This window comes from Diaphorina citri, unplaced genomic scaffold (genome assembly GCF_000475195.1).
Source record: "Diaphorina citri unplaced genomic scaffold, Diaci psyllid genome assembly version 1.1 scaffold34, whole genome shotgun sequence".
NCBI classification, from domain to species: domain Eukaryota; kingdom Metazoa; phylum Arthropoda; class Insecta; order Hemiptera; family Psyllidae; genus Diaphorina; species Diaphorina citri.
The window spans coordinates 451,200-468,043 of NW_007377471.1; the positions used below are offsets into that span (position 1 = coordinate 451,200).

The window sequence follows — 16,844 nt, forward strand, 5'->3', positions numbered from 1 at the left end:
TTATGAAACCCCCCCCCCGTTCTCTCAAGGAGGAAAATATGGGAGAGAGGTGTGGTAACCTCCCTTCCTCTTCTCTGAAGGAAAAGGGTGGGGTTTTCAGCTTCCCCCTCCCTCTCGACGGAACGAGGTGGAGGGGAGTTCTCGTTATGTGCCGGGTCGATATTCAAGGGTATAACACTGGAGCCCAACCCCTTCCCCTCATCCCCTACTTCCTTTCCCCTCCATTCTGCTTCCTCTATCCCCTCCCAAAGTTTAATTCTCCCATACACCTTGTTCCCCCACCCTTTTCCTACCCACCCTACATCGCTTACTCCGTTTTATGCGTAGTTATTTCGTTTAAATGCTTTTATTATGTTTTCTTCTTCTTACTCTTCTCCTCCTCCTTCTTCCTCACCTTCTTCTTACTCCTCCTTCTTGCTTTACTTCTTTTTCTTCTTTTGCTGACTTTTTACATACTACGCCAAATAGCTACCTGACACATTTTTTCTTTTTTTTTTACGAATTACAAAATAAAGCACGCTATTAAGCACGGAAATTTATGCAATACCTACCTATCTTTGCCTACTACCTGCCCATAATCTAGGCTCGAGATGATTTCCCATCCAGAGACCAACCACGTGCAACGTTGCTCAGCTTGTGTGATCCATTAATTGGAACCCAGTGCATTCACTGACTTATGTCTCTCTTCTTACATGAATTTGTATCACAAATCACAATACTCCTACATATATCATATGTAGGTACCTAACTATCTATGACATCTATGTATTGAATTTTGTATCACACTAACAAATAATTATTCTAATGTTATTTACCTACACAAACATATTCTATTTTCAACATAAACACCACCTATACAAGATGTTAAGTGCGTAAAATACGCTCAGTTCAAAACGCTTAGTAACAAGAGGATAAAGTTCGCCCCGTACGTGAATCGAACCAGCGACAAAGAGCTTACAAGTCTAACGAGGCTCGAATAATAAATAGGTACCTTTAAAATTCAACTTAAATTCATTGCCTGCAAATGTTACCTCTCTTTCCATGTTGTTCGCTTTTTTTCGGTCTCAGCACGTGGTAACAATGAAATTTTATCTGCTTGAAAATCTGCTCTATTTTAGGCCCAATGCAGAACGCAGGACAAAGGGACTTTTTAAGCGCACAAAGTTCTATATTTGATACCCGTAAAATTCTATACCTACCCTATCCCCAAGTTATACACAAATATTATTTGATATTCTATTTCCAAAGTTCTATATTTGACATTCGTGTAACCATGCGACCTAATTGCATTGTTCGCCTCACATTCTAATCAATTTCCCAAAAAAGGCTTTTTCGAAAAAATTCAAAAATAGGGCAGTGATGGTTTTATGAAAGGGTCGACGAGTTTAATACCTATTAATAATAGGGTATGGTATGACGTATGACCCCCAGCCCAGAATGTACCTTGGTAGGTACATATACTATGTATATTGTATTTTAGGAAATTAGATGAAAATATTTGTTACATAGATATTTAATAGGGCATAAATTTGTGCTTGAAAGTTAGTGGAATCTTTATAGGTAGGTATACGAGATCCAGTTGTGTCCGATAGTGGTAGATTCACTGTTTTCTATTATTCCATTTTCAGGAGCAACAACATAAAGTTATGACTGGAACAAATATTGCTTAGGCCAGCCACTCACTATCAGGTAAATCTGACGTTAGGTATACCTGATCAGGTCTGCCTGATAGTGTGTGCTCATCAGGTGTCAGGTCGATCTGATAGTGAGTGGCTGGCCAGAAAATCGCCATATGCCTGATGGCAAGTAGGTTTAATAGGCATATTTCGCCTATTTTTGAAAAGCGCAAAATATGATATATTTATTTTATTCACCCATCAATCCATCCTTAGGAGCAGCAACATTCTTGACTCATGACTGTAGAGTCTATAGTTTTCTCTTCTTGTAGATAGAGATACTTTGATACTTACCTATTCAAGCTACCATCATAATAATCTCACAGTGATATTGTCTGTTGCTGGTACTTATTATGGTCATATCCGTGCACTGTACATTATGGTTCTTTTTATTGATTGAAGATTTTACGACTAGGTATCTACGTACCTTAGAGTTTACAATGGATTGTCTAAGCTTAATGCTTGGTACCTAAGTACCTTCACAATATTTTATGGTACATACCTACATCAAATAAGAATATTACATCAGAAATCAGGACTCAGGAGTAGGCTTACCAGACGTCCGCTTTTCGGCGGACATGTCCTCCTTTTTAAACGTTTGTCCTCCGTCCGCCTGCCTTTTTAAAATAAGGCAAAATGTCCGCCTTTTAGAAATTTCATCCTCAAAAACCTAAATTACGTAGGGTATCGTTTTCCGTTGAAAAGAGGACGTCAGGACTCGAAATTTTAAAAAGCATAAATGGAATTTTTGTGCAATTAAGCCCATGTACAATGTACGACTGTACGTATATTCGGTAGGTATATAAAAGAGTTAAAAAAATGTTACTTGTTATACTGGTGGTTTTTGTGTTGATTATTTTCTGCGTCCTCCTTATGGTTGAAATGTCCGCCTTTTTTTAGCCAAAATGTCCTCCTTTTGAAATTTGTCTGGTAACCCTACTCAGGAGTCTTGCTTGTCAAATACAAATAGTACTAGTACTTACGTGAGCTGAAGAGGTTCCATCTTCCTACATTATGTACTCAAGACAAAGTGTAGGTCCTGGGTGAGACATCAATCATGAATGCATTTGTCCGAAAAGGCCCAGTCCGAGGTTTGGTTGCACTATTTTAGACAAAAAAATCCATTCTTCCTACATTATATACTCAAGACAAAGTGTAGGTCCTGGGTCCTGGGTGAGACATCAATCATGAATGCATTTGTCCGAAAAGGCCCAGTCCGAGGTTTGGTTGCACTATTTTAGACAAAAAAAGTAAAAAAGTAAAGTCGCCGAGTCTACACGAAATATGAAGAAACATTTATTTTATTATTGATCAATTTATTTTATAGATAGATTCAAACCAAGTTTTATAATCAGATTATCACTATTTCGCGTTTCGATAAATGAAGAGGTGATTATTATTGTTAGTGAATAGTGATTAAGATTAGATTAACTGTAACTGTGTAACTGAAATTTGTTAATTTGTTTTAAATTTAAATTTTAACACCAAACGATTTTTTTTTACAAATGGTACTAGTGCTGCGACCTAGCGGATTTTTATGATAACTCTTCATCCATAGAGGTTTCGTATGACTTTGTTACTTCCCCACTTTTTTACTTCCCCCAAATAGGCCGCGTTCACATGTACAAAACTGAACGCGTGTACTTCCTCGTTAGGTCCTGTACACACGAACACGAACTGTCGAACACAAACACATGCTTGATGGATTTTAATTTTACTGATTTATGAGGGCTTTTATATTTTTATCTATTAAATTACTAAAACTCATTTTACTTTCCTTATTTTATAAGAAGGTATTTTTTCCAAGATTTTTTCTCATTTCCCCCTGTATTTAACACTTGGGATCGTAAAAAATCTTAAACATTATTATTTGTTCGGGACAAATTTTGTCTTTTTAACCCCTTTCAGCCTGTTATCTACACTTGAGATTGTAAATTTAATATACCTAATCTAAATAATTTATTAATATTTATTCGAGAAAAATCTCGTATAAGTAAAGTCGCCGAGTCTACACGAAATATGAAGAAACATTTATTATTGATCAATTTATTTTATATATTCAAACCAAGTTTTATAATCAGATTATCACCATTTCGCGTTTCGATAAATTAAGAGGTGATTATTATTGTTAGTGAATAGTGATTAAGATTAACTGAAATTTGTTTTAAATATTTAAATTTTAACACCAAACGATTTTTTTTTTTACAAATGGTACTAGTGCTGCGATCTAGCGGATTTTTATGATAACTCTTCATCCATAGAGGTTTCGTATGGCTTTGTTACTTCCCCACTTTTTTACTTCCCCCAAATAGGCCGCGTTCACACGTACAAAACTGAACGCGTGTACTTCCTCGTTGGGTCCTGTACACACGAACACGAACTGTCGAACACAAACATATGCTTGATGGATTTTAATTTTACTGATTTATGAGGGCTTTTATACCTATTTTTATCTATTAAATTACTAAAACTCATTTTATTTTCCTTATTTTATAAGAAGGTATTTTTTCCAAGATTTTTTTTTCATTTTCCCCTGTATCTAACACAAGAGATCGCAAAAATCTTAAATATTATTATTTGTTCGGGACAAATTTTGTCTTTTTAACCCCTTTCAGCCTGTTATCTACACTTGAGATCGTAAATTTAATATACCTAATCTAAATAATTTATTAATATTTATTCGAGAAAAATCTCGTATTTAGGTAACCCATTTCCGACTGTTTAGACCAAGGAAGCTGCATGATGAATAAGGGTAGCCGCAATTTCAGCTACCGCTATGGTCAGAGTGTTGGGAGTTCCCGCTACGGGAGATGGGAATACACTTCCATCCACCACACGGAGACCTTGCACTCCGTGAACTCTGAGAACAATGAGAAATAATCAGGTTTAGCTTTCCAGCCTAGTGTTAGCTTGGTTGGTAGTGCGTCTGCCTTGTAAGCGCCAGGCCGCGGGTTCGATTCCTGCCCGGGGCGGATTTTATCCTGATGGGATAAGGTTCGTTCTCGGAAAGGCTGGCTTTTTCCTATCCTGTCTTCCTTCTCTCTTTGATTTCGGGACAATAATACCTTGGCAGTTACAGCTCCCTCTATCAAACCTCTTGAAAAAGCCACAAAAATGGTCTGGCGGGCCACATGTGGCCCGCGGGCCGCTAGTTGGAAACCCCTGTTCTATTCTATTACCTGAGTTCGTCATCCACCACCCCTCCCTCTCCCAGAGCACAGGTACCCCCAGGGTGGTAGGATGTAAACGCGGCCTGTCGTATAATACAGGACAGATAGTCTTCATTCATGATGGACGCTTCCAGATGGTCACACCCAGACAGGCGGGGCAGGTGAGGTGACACCCGTAGTGTGTGGAACGGCTTGGTCTGTAGCATCTCCATGCTCATTTTCAGCGCTGAAACAGAAAAATAATAATTTAATAATAATAAAATAGAAAAAAATGAAGAAATATGATAGAGGGAACTGTAACTGCTAAGGCTAAGATCTTATCGTCCCGAAAGCGAAGAGAGAAGGAAAACAGGATAGGAGAAAGCCAGCCGTTCCATGAACGAGCCTTATCCCTTCAAGATAAAATCCGCCGCGGGCGGGAATCGAACCCGCGACCTAGCATGAAAAATTAGAATTTTAGTATTTTTATCCAGGGGCGATAAGAGGTACGTTGAAAGCACCAGTTCTTGAGTTCCCCATGGATCACTGAAGTTAAGAAACGGTGAGCGTGGGTAATCATCTGGGTAATCGCGTGCTACTGGCCTATACCGGTCCCACTCAGGCTGGGTAAGGTTAATGTAAGATTGTAAGGAGGGGCGTAGCTTGTCGCCAAATATGGAGGGTAAAATCCCCGTCACTAAAGAACTTAGAAGTTAGGTAACCTCTATGATCAAATCAACAAAGATATCATCAAAAGAAATCAAAATCCCAGTCTCATTGAAAACCAACAAAAATTTAATGATAGAACTTGGTGGTTCAAACCCCAGGAATCGTGTAGAGAAATGTTGAAAGTTGGTTTTTTATTAGGAAAGTACTGGGTTGGAACCCCAGGAATCGTGTAGAGAAATGGTGAAAGTTGGTTTAGTAAGAATTACGTTGGTCGTGGGTGATGGTTTTTTCCAAACAGTTTCAATTTTGCCCTGAGTTTCCAAATAGGTTTAATATTTTAGTAATCGATATGTAGGTATTTTACAAAATAAGTTACCTTCTTAACTATATTAACAGTTATAACAAAAGTAGGTAGGTATAACATTAGCCACCCTCACCCCATACTACCCCCGGACTCACACCCGACCCAAGCCCCGCCCAACCCCGCGGACCCCATCAAGGAACTGATTATCAGCTAATCAGCCTCCCGATAAAGCCCACAAAGGTGGACGAAACACAAGTCGGGTGCATATGATGGTAGTAAGTTGAGGGAAATCTTGGGCTCATACCCCATAATGGCATGTAAGCAGGTAATTTATTGGGGTTGGGTAAATGAGTATTCGATAGGTACCTATGAGTTTTGAGTAGGTCCTTGTCAGTAGACACCATTTTCATATAAATAAATAAACCGGGTGCAAAACCACAATGCATCCAAAACAAAACAAGGCAAGAATAACCAGCTATACACCTACGATATCTAAATAAACAATTAATAATAGGTATAACATATTTCTTTCAATAATAAAATAATTAACCAATTGACATATGTCATATGTTTTACTTCTTTGAAAAGTAATAAATTTTTTTTACCTCACTATTGATAGATACTCAGTTGGCATTGTATTTAACAGATGTGGAACGAAATATTGTGGGGTTCTTTTTCCATTTTTGTTGGTTACTTTCGGTACTCTATTTTTTTTTTTTTTTTTTTTTTTTTTTTCTGAACGTAGCCACGACTCTGAGGTTTCAGACATTGGGAGAGAATCACGAATCCGTGCCTGTCGTCCATTGGAAACAGCGAGGCGAATGTCTGTTGGGAATGAACCAGGGTAAAAGTTAGAATCATTTCCCCCCCTTCAGTTGCTTTTTTTCCTTTCAACACACGGACAGTAGGTCGTTCGCGCTTAGTTGCTTTTACAAGGCTTAAGTCAGCTCCCATGGCGTAGTGGTCACTGCGCTCGCACGCGGGAGACCCGGGTTCGATTCCCGGCGGGGTCAAAAAAATTGTATCATGCAAGAGATTGATTCTATGACTGGCTGTTGCACGGTCCACTCAGCCTCGTGAGGAAAATGAGTAGCTATATGTAATATAAATGCGCATAGCGACCGGTGCCAGCATGATAGGTAAACATTGATTTGGGTGTTAGGATTATTGAGATATTGGGAAAATCCTACAATGCTGCAGTAAGCACCAAAGTTGTGATATGTATTTTCGTGATACACCAAAGTGTTTATTATTATTATTATTGTTATATCGTTTGTGCTGTAGAATTAATTTAAGGGCTTCACGAGGTTGCACCTACGGCCTATGGTCACGCTATATTTTACTCCAATACCTCATCCTTATAGTTGGCAATCTGCGTCAAGAGGGCGCTCCGGTCCGGTTTAATACCGACAGCCAGGAACCCCAGCCGCCCATCTACACTACCCACACCGGCCACTGACGAGAAATTAAACGAGCCTTCCCTTATTATTATTGTTATATCGTTTGTGCTGTAGAATTAATTTAAGGGCTTCACGGGGTTGCACCTACGGCCTATGGTCACGCTATGTTTTACTCCAATACCTCATCCTTATAGTTGGCAATCTGCGTCAAGAGGGCGCTCCGATCCGGTTTAATACCGACAGCCAGGAACCCCAGCCGCCCATCTACACTACCCACACCGGCCACTGACGAGAAATTAAACGAGCCTTCCCCGCGCCGCACGTAGTTCCAAATATTGTCGCTAGAGAGTGCTGAGGCGAGAGAGACGGTGGCAACATCTGTCGACACGTAGAGAGGCATGGTCACGTGATCGAAGAGGTTGGCGCCCACGGCATCGTTAGGAACTAGGATTGGGATCTGGAAATGGTGAATAAGTTTTAGAGCCATTATTATAAGTGCTCGTCCACAGCTCCGATCATAAATCATTGACCCTAGCCTAGACCTTGGATCATCGACAATGACAACCGCGGAGACCATCAACCTTCGCACCAGGGTGTCCACAACGGCGCCTAGAACCTCCTGCTATTTTAGATACACTTGAAACTTTTGAGGTTAGAATAATATCAAAAATGTTTGCCTATGGTCGATGGTCGGTTCCTATTTCCTATTAGGCCAGGGTTGTCCAACCCGCGGGCCGCATGAGCTCATTTCTGTGGCCCGTAAAAGCCCGCGAAGGCCGTGTAGAAGGCCCCACCTGTGAGTTGAATTTTTAACTTTGCGGCCCGCCAACTCTCTTCCTTGGTCTCTTGTGGCCCTCGGGTGTGCAAAGGTTGGACAACCCTGTACTAGGCTATGGTCAATGGTCGGTTCTCAGTTGTGGAAGTACACTAAATGATCCCTCTACATCTACACAGTGAAGTCATTCAAAGTTCTACCTGATGTTTTTTAAGCAAGGCGGAGGGGCCTATTCCGGATAGCTGCAATAGTTTGGGTGACTCGATAGCTCCGGCTGCTAGAATTACTTCACGCCGAACTCTTACGATCTCTCCCGACTCCAGACGAACACCTTCGGCTTTGTACGAATCGTCAATCACTATCTGAAATAGAGACGTTTTTTTGGAGAGTTGACCGAGAACAGTGCTTCTCAAACTGTGTGCTGCGAGGTCAGCTTAGCTGTGCCACGGACCACATGGCATGTAAAATTGAGTTAAGTAGGTAATTATTGACTAAATTAAGTAATTTTTAAGCAGATTTTAATTATTCAGTAAGTACATAGTAAAAGTGGTTTTTATAAGGGGTCTTTACTAGATAATACCCCATCAGTGTGGCATGTAATATTAGATACCTATAGTACCTAAGTAACACGTGGTCTTTACAACATGGGCTCACAGGCTCACACCCCTCCAATGTGGCATGTATTTTCATATAAATAAATAAAATTTAATAAAACGGGCTTTAATATATGTTCAAAATGTAATATAAAATACCTTTAGCACATTTTGACGATATTAATATTAGGAAGTAAGTAGTACAAGATGGGCTCATACTAGGGTGGAGCGTTAATTTTAAATTTGAATGTAATAGTGAAATAAAGGTGTTCCTGGTCCTAAAAACGCCAAAAATCACATCCATTTATCGGATACAAATAGCCATGCAGGGAGCTGAACCGCGCCCCTCTGTACACCGCAGCCCACGGCACTGAAATGCGTACATCATGGTATAGTTTGGACAGGTAGTGTTTGGATTTGACTATGGCGGTGGTCAGTCCCGGAGTGGCAGTGTCTGCCAGGGACACTCGGACGGGGAAATTCTGGGGAAAAAATCATAATTTTAAAGCTGACTCTCTCCTATCGCTGCACTGATATGAGTACATCATCGAAAGTTGTTGTTGTAACGGCTTTAGCTATAGCCGAAAGGTGATGACAAACTAGAAACTAGAGAAAATATCTCTTTTATCAGCCATACACCAGGGTGATGGTCTGTAGCCATGTTTAATTGGCTTGTACTGAACCGCAGTCAACCATTGCGAGGACTTGTGCTTGTTATTTTCAAGCAGAGAGAACCCTTTGAAACTATCAGCTAGCTAGACTGGTTAGGGCCATAACATAATTATTACCTCAACATTGTTCCCGACATTCGTCTTCCTGTCGTAGCCGATGATATGCCCGAGAACTTTCGACACATTCCCGTAGTCGAACCAAGGACCCCAGGCTTCGAAGTCTTCCGGTCGCCCGTCGTAGTGGTTGAGAAGATTGATTTGGCCACTTCCGCCCAGGACTTTGCCCCTAGGCCAGAACGAAACCTGTAAAAAAAAATAATAAAAAAAAATAATAATAATAATTGGTTATTCATTAGAATCATAAGTGATTGATTAGCAAATTAATTGGGGGTTGCTACATTGTGCTTAGTAGGCTGACAAGCGTAAATTCAATACCGTATCGGTTTAGGTCGAGGAAAGGGGAGGAATAGGTACGTTTTGCTAGATACGAATACAACGACTTACTTTACTACATAATTATCATCTACACTCTACAGAATACAGATCTAGTGTAGATCTCATGTTTAGAAACGAGAATAGAAATTATTCTCCTCGTTTCTCTTGGGGTGGGGGAATAACTTTCAGTTCATCACTATTCTGATTCACATGGCCAGAAAGTTCCATACCTCGGCTGGGATTGAACCCACGCCCTCCTGTTTACCAGGCGAGCGCCTTGACCACTACACCACCGAGGCAGGTTATAGTTTCCGGAACTGCTGATGGCTTTCTCAAGACTGGTTAAAACTCACCTGAGTGACCACCGTATTCAGCAACACATGCAAGGACCTTCGGTTGAGGATCGGATACAGAAATACCTTTAGCACATTTTGACGATATTAAACCTTTTTTTTTAATGTAGGTAATATTAGGAAGTAAGTAGTACAAGATGGGCTCATACCCCATCAGTGTGGTATGTAAGAAATAGTATTTATTTTTAAGTTGCAGGGTTCGATCCCCTGACGAGGAATTGTTATCTTGGAAATGGGAATTGTGATGTTTTTTCAGTTGAATAGGCTTTTATTAGGAAAGTACTGGGTTCAAACCCCAGGAATCGTGTACAGAAATGGTGAGAGTTGGTTTTTTTATTAGGCATTTCTATAGATTTTTCACCAAAACAAACACATAAAAGGAACGAGGAAAAATAAACCCATTATCATATTTATTTATTTATTTGGGGTGTAAAATCAATTCGCCTCCTCGTGGTGCACCCTGGGTCATGCTAAATGAATTGAATACTAAGCTATCAGATTCTATCCATCTATCCTGATTTATATTTGTAAATTGTCAAAATGACTACTACCCATAATAAATCAATCTTTAGAAAGTAGAAATTTCTTTTGACCAATTTTCGGAAAAAGTCTGGAGTCGGCTTGAATCATACGATACTCGAAGGGAATGACGTGGACCAATCAGAATCGAGGAAAATTTCTACGTGGCAAACTTTAGCTTTCTACGCATTTGGAATCGGCTAGCAAGATCAGTTCTCGGCCAGCGGTTGATCGGGTCAGTCGAAGTTGCGGTCCTTTAGAATTTTTTTCAACTTTCAATTTTTAAAACGCAATAATGATAAATCAACTTAAAATAAACATAAAATCAATTTCTTTTAACATTTTTTCGGTTCGTTCGTTTTCGTTAGTGTGGTGCTTTCATAACGTAAGTAAATCAAGGTGTCTACTGATTCGATCTCCGCCCGAGGCGGATTTTATCCTGAATAGAGAAGGTTCGTTCTTGGAACGGCTGGCTTTCTCCTATCCTGTCTTCCTTCTCTCTTCGCTTTCGGAATGATAAGACAGTTACAGTTTTCTCTATCAAGCTTCCTCTTTTAGAGAGAGGGAGAGAAAATAAAAACCAAGTTTACTTCGTTGTTCGACAAACTTTTTTTTTTTTTAGATAATTAATTTTATTATAGTTTTCATACTGTGACGTACCTACACAGGTGTATTGTTTATTTCCACTTTGGAAAATTTATATTTTGGAAACATGCTATTTTGTTGTTACTTTCCATTATTTATAATTTGACCTCATGGTTGTGGGGGAAAAAGTCAAGCTCTGTTTCGTTGTTGTTTGCTCTTCTTTCCGAAGAAATCGTAAACTTATTTTTACACTATGTATGTATGTATGTATGTACTAGGTACCTATTGATAGAGAGTTTTTGCAATCTAATTGGCACTACTTTTGCGTTCCACAAACAGTTTTCAACTGTTCAAAGTGACGTGTCAACCAATTTTTAAAACAGATAACAACTGTTGACATTTATCCTAATAGGCAATTAGGCTAACATAGTTAGGTTTAGGTAGTTGACAATAAGGTCTAGGTACATGTGAAGAAGCAACACACTAAAATATTCCTCTGTACCAAATTCTTCCACGTTGGCAAAGGAAAGGGCTTGTTTTTGGCAAAGAAAACGGTCTCGTTTTCCTTTTATTTTCATGTTAATAATAGGTACCGTATTCAGGTATTAATTTGAGAAGGAAAAACATTGCCAAGTTGAAATTGAGAGAAGGTTGAAGGAATTGAGATCCAGCATTTTCAGCAGATACGAAAACTTGGGAATGCAGACTTGGCCTTAATTTTCTGATCTCACCACTTATATAGGCCGACATTTTTGATAGGAACTTGGCCTTTTTTTCACATTTGTGTTTTTGTGGGGGATTATATTTGTACATCTCAAACATTGATAGAACATTGAATATTTGAATACCTGTGAAGAAAGCAGTAGTCAGTGAATTCATTCACTTGACAATTAAGTCTTCAATTTTGAGCGTATTTTTCATCACGTACGTATTAAGCTGGAAACATACTACCGTGAGCTCACGTGACGTGATGTTAGTGTGGCTGTCCTGAACTAGATTACCTACAATATCATGGGAAAACTTTGAACTACGTACATCTTTTTGACTCCCCCGAGGCTGATTTTATCCTGAACGGATTAGGTTCGTTCTCGAAACGGCTGGCTTTCTCCTATCCTGTCTTTCTTCTCTCTTCGCTTTCGGGACGATAAGACCTTTTTTTTAATTGAAGTTGATAAAATGGAAATAATAGTGGCATATCTGTTACATTTAACAAAAAGCTTCAATCTGTCCAAAGTGACTGCTTGTTGTGCCATCCTTTGGACTATGGTAATTTATTTCTTTGTTTGTTACTACGTACATCTTTTTGACTCCCCCGAGGCTGATTTTATCCTGAACGGATTATGTTCGTTCTCGAAACGGCTGGCTTTCTCCTATCCTGTCTTTCTTCTCTCTTCGCTTTCGGGACGATAAGACCTTTTTTTTTTAATTGAAGTTGATAAAATGGAAATAATAGTGGCATATCTTTTACATTTAACAAAAAGCTTCAATCTGTCCAAAGTGACTGCTTGTTGTGCCATCCTTTGGACTATGGTAATTTATTTCTTTGTTTGTTTCAGGATATACTCGTATCTGACATCTGTTAAGTGAAGACCATACTTTTCTTTTCTTGGTATATTAATTAGTAAACCTACTAAATCACTAGAACCTAGTCAACAAAAAGTCATAGAGAAGACACCACACACTTTTGTACAGACAAAATCTTGGAGTGTGCTCGACCTACTCTACAAAATTTCCAATTTTCGTACCTCGAAATTTGATACAATTTTGTAACTTCAATATTGAACCGTTCAAACGTTTTTGAAGCATTCAAAAATGAAATCCATAATTTTGAGCGTATTTATCACGTATGTACCACTTCTTAATATCGACGATAAAAGGATTTTTTTAAGTTTGAAGTATGAATACAATACTCGATGTGCCAGCCAAGTTAGCTTAGTTGGTAGCTTGTCTGCCTAGTATATTAAGCGCTAGGCCGCACATTCGATTCCCGCTCGGGGCGGATTTTATCCTGAACGGATAAAAGTCGTTCTCGGAACGACTGGCTTTCTCCTATCCTGTCTTCCTTTTCTCTTCGATTTCGGGATTATAAGACCTTGACAGTTACAGTTTCCTCTGTCAAACCTCTTTTTTTTAATCTATTATAATCAAAATCAATCAATCAAATCTTGAATTTATTTGTGTTAAAGCAGAGCCTTTTCACAAGTGGGAATCACAGCATTAATCTCTTAAAAAAAAAAATCTCGATGCTCCTATAATTCCCCGAAGCTCGTAAGAAACAATGCACTCATTTTCGGGTAGTTGTTTTTTCCCTTCACAGAAAGATGTTGCATCCAGGTGAAAATCTGACTTTTAGGAAATCCGTCGTGATATTGATCATATTGACTCTTTTGGCATTTTTAGCTCAACCCTTTTTAGGGGTGAGGTATTCATTTCTAAAGAAAGTCACAACTTTGGGTAGGGGTTGTTTTTCTTGGGTCACTATGAAAACTCATTTTGTTCCAGATTCATCACGGCCAAAGAAAGCCAGTCCCGTCCCATCGTCCCAGAACTGGCTGCGGCAGCTATAGCTTTCGGCCTCGGACGACGAATGGCCCTGGCCCAAGGAGGCATGCAGCCCCAATTAATGGTTCAACCAGGAGGGAGTGGAAGCTACACCTTTTCCAGCGGTCCGCTAGTTTCCCCCCAACCTGGACTTCCCGGAGGCTTTCAACCGCGGACCGGTTTCGAAGGTTCTATCCCCAACGGATACGCCCAATCGGCGGGTCCAATGTACGGAAACCCACAGCAGATGACCGCCCCCAATCAACTCACGAACGGGCTACAGTTCCAGAACTACCCCGGACAAAATCTCCCAACGCAGGGTACCCCAGGGATGTATGCTGGGACCTCGATTCAGTATATGCCCTTGGGTGCGGCGTTGGCCAAACGATTGCCACTTGTGAGACTTGCAATAAGGGCGCGGGCGATGCAACCTCAGTATATGCTACCACAGGCGGCCCCAATGCAGCTCCCGTATGCACAAATGCCGCAACAGCAAATGCCTGTGCAACTCCAACAGCAGATGCCTGTGCAGCCCCAACAACAAATGCCTGTGCAGCCCCAACAACAAATGCCTGTGCAACCCCCACAACAAACACCCATACCGCCCCAACAAGAGCCAATTCAGCCCCCAAAAAGAGAGAGTTTATCAAAAGTAGACCTTTACCGGCTTTACCTCAATTGCAACAATGTAAAGATTTCCTGCAATCTGATTGGTTCCTTCATTTTGGGTTGATGACTCATTGCTGTCACATTGATCTGGATGAACTATATAGAAAAGCTTTCACAAGGAAAACAAGGCTCTCCAAATGCGTGCAAAATTAGAAAGTGGAAATATAGTGAAGGCAAGATTAAGGTTAGAAACAAATCTAAAAACTGGAAAGGAATTTTTTTTCCAGTTCTGTAAGAGTTCGTGTCCCACCTGTAGTTCTGGGAAAAGTGTAGTGTGTGGTGCCACTCATTTTTACATTGCCTACGGGACACTTGGAAAAAAAAATCGGTGAAACTCTCAATTGGGGACGGGGTCTAAGTTGGGGTAGTAATAATGGACCATAGGGGTAAGGAAGGTGGCCTTTTTGATGACAAATCGTAACATTAAATTAAAGGCGTAGGAACTAAAACTAAGACTAATACCCTGTTACCAATATAATTATGTGCTATTCCTTAACCGAAAAGTAACCTATACCTAGATATAAGTAGTAGAGAGTAAAGATCTATAGATCCACAATCATGCCTACAAAATCACTAATAAATAAAATATTTAGACATTATAATTTGTATATATGTTGTTTTTTTTTAACATTTATCCTTTAAATCACTACATGAGTTATACAACGAAACCAGACCAAATCACTAAGCAGCCCAAGACACGTGTTTGCACCTTGAGAACTAGGCTTAGACCTTAGAATTAATTTTTTTAAGAATTAAGAGGTAACTGATGAGCCGAAAGAGATTTTAGTGGACGTTTATCGAGAGACGAGAAATTTATAAAAAAGATATATTACAAAAAAGCCTCAAATTTCCCTTGCTGAAGAAAGTTCTTCTTTTTTTCACAACTCACTCTTTATTCACTGAAAAAAGTTCTTTTTTTCACAACTGAAGAAAGTTCTTCTTTTTTACGTTCACTGAAGAAAGTTCTTCTTTTTTTCACAACTCACTCTTTATAAATCCCCACACGGGAACATCATCTCTCGTGAAACGTAGTTGTATTCGATCATGTGAAACAAAAGTCAGTCAATATGGCCGATATTATTTCATCTTCAACACCCTGGCTGCCAAGCTCGATCATGTTTACCCACAGTGTTTCCACTCGCTTAAAATCCCTCATCTAGTTGTACAACATATCTGAATATCCTCCCTTAATTCCTGCTGTATCCCTCACACAACTTGAAATCCCCGAAAGTGGAAACAGTACGTAAGTGCTCGGGGCAGCAAGTGTGGTGGCGCCATTACGTCCAAACTAGTTTCTCTCTGGATTCCATATAGAACTCGTCTCATGACTGACATTTATTTCATATAATCGAATACAACTCGTCCACACTTTGTTCACAAACACGCGGGCGAGATACTCCCTCCGCGTTACTTTTTCGTCTTCCCTACTCCATTGGCCGCGAACCCGAACAGCGACCCCGCTCCGCCCCCGTTCTTCCGCTCGAAGTATTTGAAATTTCCCGCGCCCGGCACCGGCGGGAACCCGGTCATGGGAAACCAGCCCCGATAGGTGATAAACCACGTGAAGATGGCTATCAACCCGGACACGAATTTTTCAATCATGGAGTGGTAGTACATGGCTGTGGTGAGGATCATCATGTCCCAAATGATACTCAGGACGCACAGGCCCATGAAGTTGAAGCACACTGGTCGACGGAACCCTTGGAAATTTCTGAAATGAGGGGGAAAGTTTGTTTTAGCATCTGGTCACACTTGGGTTGCTTGTGGTTGCAACTTGAGATGTTGGCTAAGGGAACTGTAACTGCCGAGGTCTATCGCGTCCCCAAAATCAAAGATAGAAAGAAGACAGGAGGGGAGAAATAACGAACCTTATCCGTTTAGGAAAAAATCCGCCCCGGGCGGGAATCGAACCCGCCGCCTAGCGCTTACAAGGCATACGCGCTACCAACAAAGTTAACTAGGCTGGCGAGGGTAGAACTGGGCAATCGCAGTACTATGTAGCTTTCGAATCTTCAGATGAACAAGGTATCAATGTACCCAAGTACTTTTTGTGTTTGTCACAGATTAAGGTGATTAAAAGGTGCTCAAAGCGCAAACTACATTTATTAACATGTTCAAGCGCCTTATCGAAAAAGTGCTCAAATATTTTTCCCCCTAGGAATCAAACCCAGGACCGTGACGTTGACTTACTTCTCTGTGCCGCTGATTTCGTCCAAGCTGAGATGCTGAAAGAACTTGCCACTCTTCTCGTTGGAACTCCGCGAGTATTTCTCTGACGTCAAACCTGTCTGTATATCTGCAACACCAAAATAAACAGGAGTAAAAGAAACGGGCTTTGTCCTGCAGCTGTAGTCAACCCTCGTAAGAACTTGTGCTTGTTTATTAAAAGCAGATAGAAGCTTAAGTTGGTCAGCTTTTCAAAAGGTTCTATAATAATAATAGACTCTTGAGTGGAAGGTAACCACTAGGCGAGGTTAACGCCGGGGGCGTTTTCTACCACCTAAC

At 40.2% G+C, this 16,844-nt stretch overlaps 3 protein-coding genes across 3 annotated transcripts in view; 1 reads left to right on the plus strand and 2 right to left on the minus strand.

Moving 5' to 3' along the window:
* Positions 1–6,488: 6,488 nt before the first annotated feature.
* LOC113468443 (neither inactivation nor afterpotential protein G-like) lies at positions 6,489–10,084 on the minus strand. The gene is made up of 5 exons (XM_026825364.1): positions 10,026–10,084; positions 8,174–8,335; positions 7,505–7,655; positions 7,150–7,274; positions 6,489–6,623 (listed from the first exon to the last, which is right to left on the minus strand). The coding sequence occupies exons 3-5, from the start codon at positions 7,596–7,598 to the stop codon at positions 6,489–6,491; spliced, it is 354 nt and encodes a 117-aa protein (XP_026681165.1). The 5' UTR covers positions 7,599–7,655; positions 8,174–8,335; positions 10,026–10,084.
* A 1,876-nt stretch (positions 10,085–11,960) lies between these two features.
* On the plus strand, positions 11,961–15,687 carry LOC113468446 (transcription factor SPT20 homolog-like 1). The gene is made up of 4 exons (XM_026825369.1): positions 11,961–12,053; positions 12,686–12,973; positions 13,632–14,358; positions 15,571–15,687. The coding sequence occupies exons 2-4, from the start codon at positions 12,942–12,944 to the stop codon at positions 15,685–15,687; spliced, it is 876 nt and encodes a 291-aa protein (XP_026681170.1). The 5' UTR covers positions 11,961–12,053; positions 12,686–12,941.
* LOC113468448 overlaps positions 15,179–16,844 on the minus strand; it is a 14,190-nt gene continuing 12,524 nt past the window's right edge. Inside the window, exons 3-4 of the mRNA XM_026825375.1 lie at positions 16,530–16,713; positions 15,179–16,050 (exon numbers count right to left, since the gene is read on the minus strand). Of these exons, the coding sequence (XP_026681176.1) occupies positions 15,747–16,050; positions 16,530–16,713 (488 nt within the window). The 3' untranslated portion in view covers positions 15,179–15,746. The remainder of the gene's footprint in view (positions 16,051–16,529; positions 16,714–16,844) is intronic.

Bases quoted from the DNA above. Each gene is read 5' to 3' on its own strand.
- LOC113468446 (XM_026825369.1), top strand. From the start codon at position 12,942: ATGAAATCCATAATTTTGAGCGTATTTATCAC. The intron at 12,974-13,631 runs GTATGTACCACT...ATTTTGTTCCAG, and splicing joins ATTTTGAGCGTATTTATCAC to ATTCATCACGGCCAAAGAAA. The intron at 14,359-15,570 runs GTAAAGATTTCC...AATCCCCGAAAG, and splicing joins TTTACCTCAATTGCAACAAT to TGGAAACAGTACGTAAGTGC.
- LOC113468443 (XM_026825364.1), bottom strand. From the start codon at position 7,598: ATGCCTCTCTACGTGTCGACAGATGTTGCCACCGTCTCTCTCGCCTCA. The intron at 7,275-7,504 runs GCTCGTTTAATT...TAATAAGGGAAG, and splicing joins CTACGTGCGGCGCGGGGAAG to GCTCGTTTAATTTCTCGTCA. The intron at 6,624-7,149 runs GTATTGGAGTAA...CATTCCCAACAG, and splicing joins TTGCCAACTATAAGGATGAG to ACATTCGCCTCGCTGTTTCC.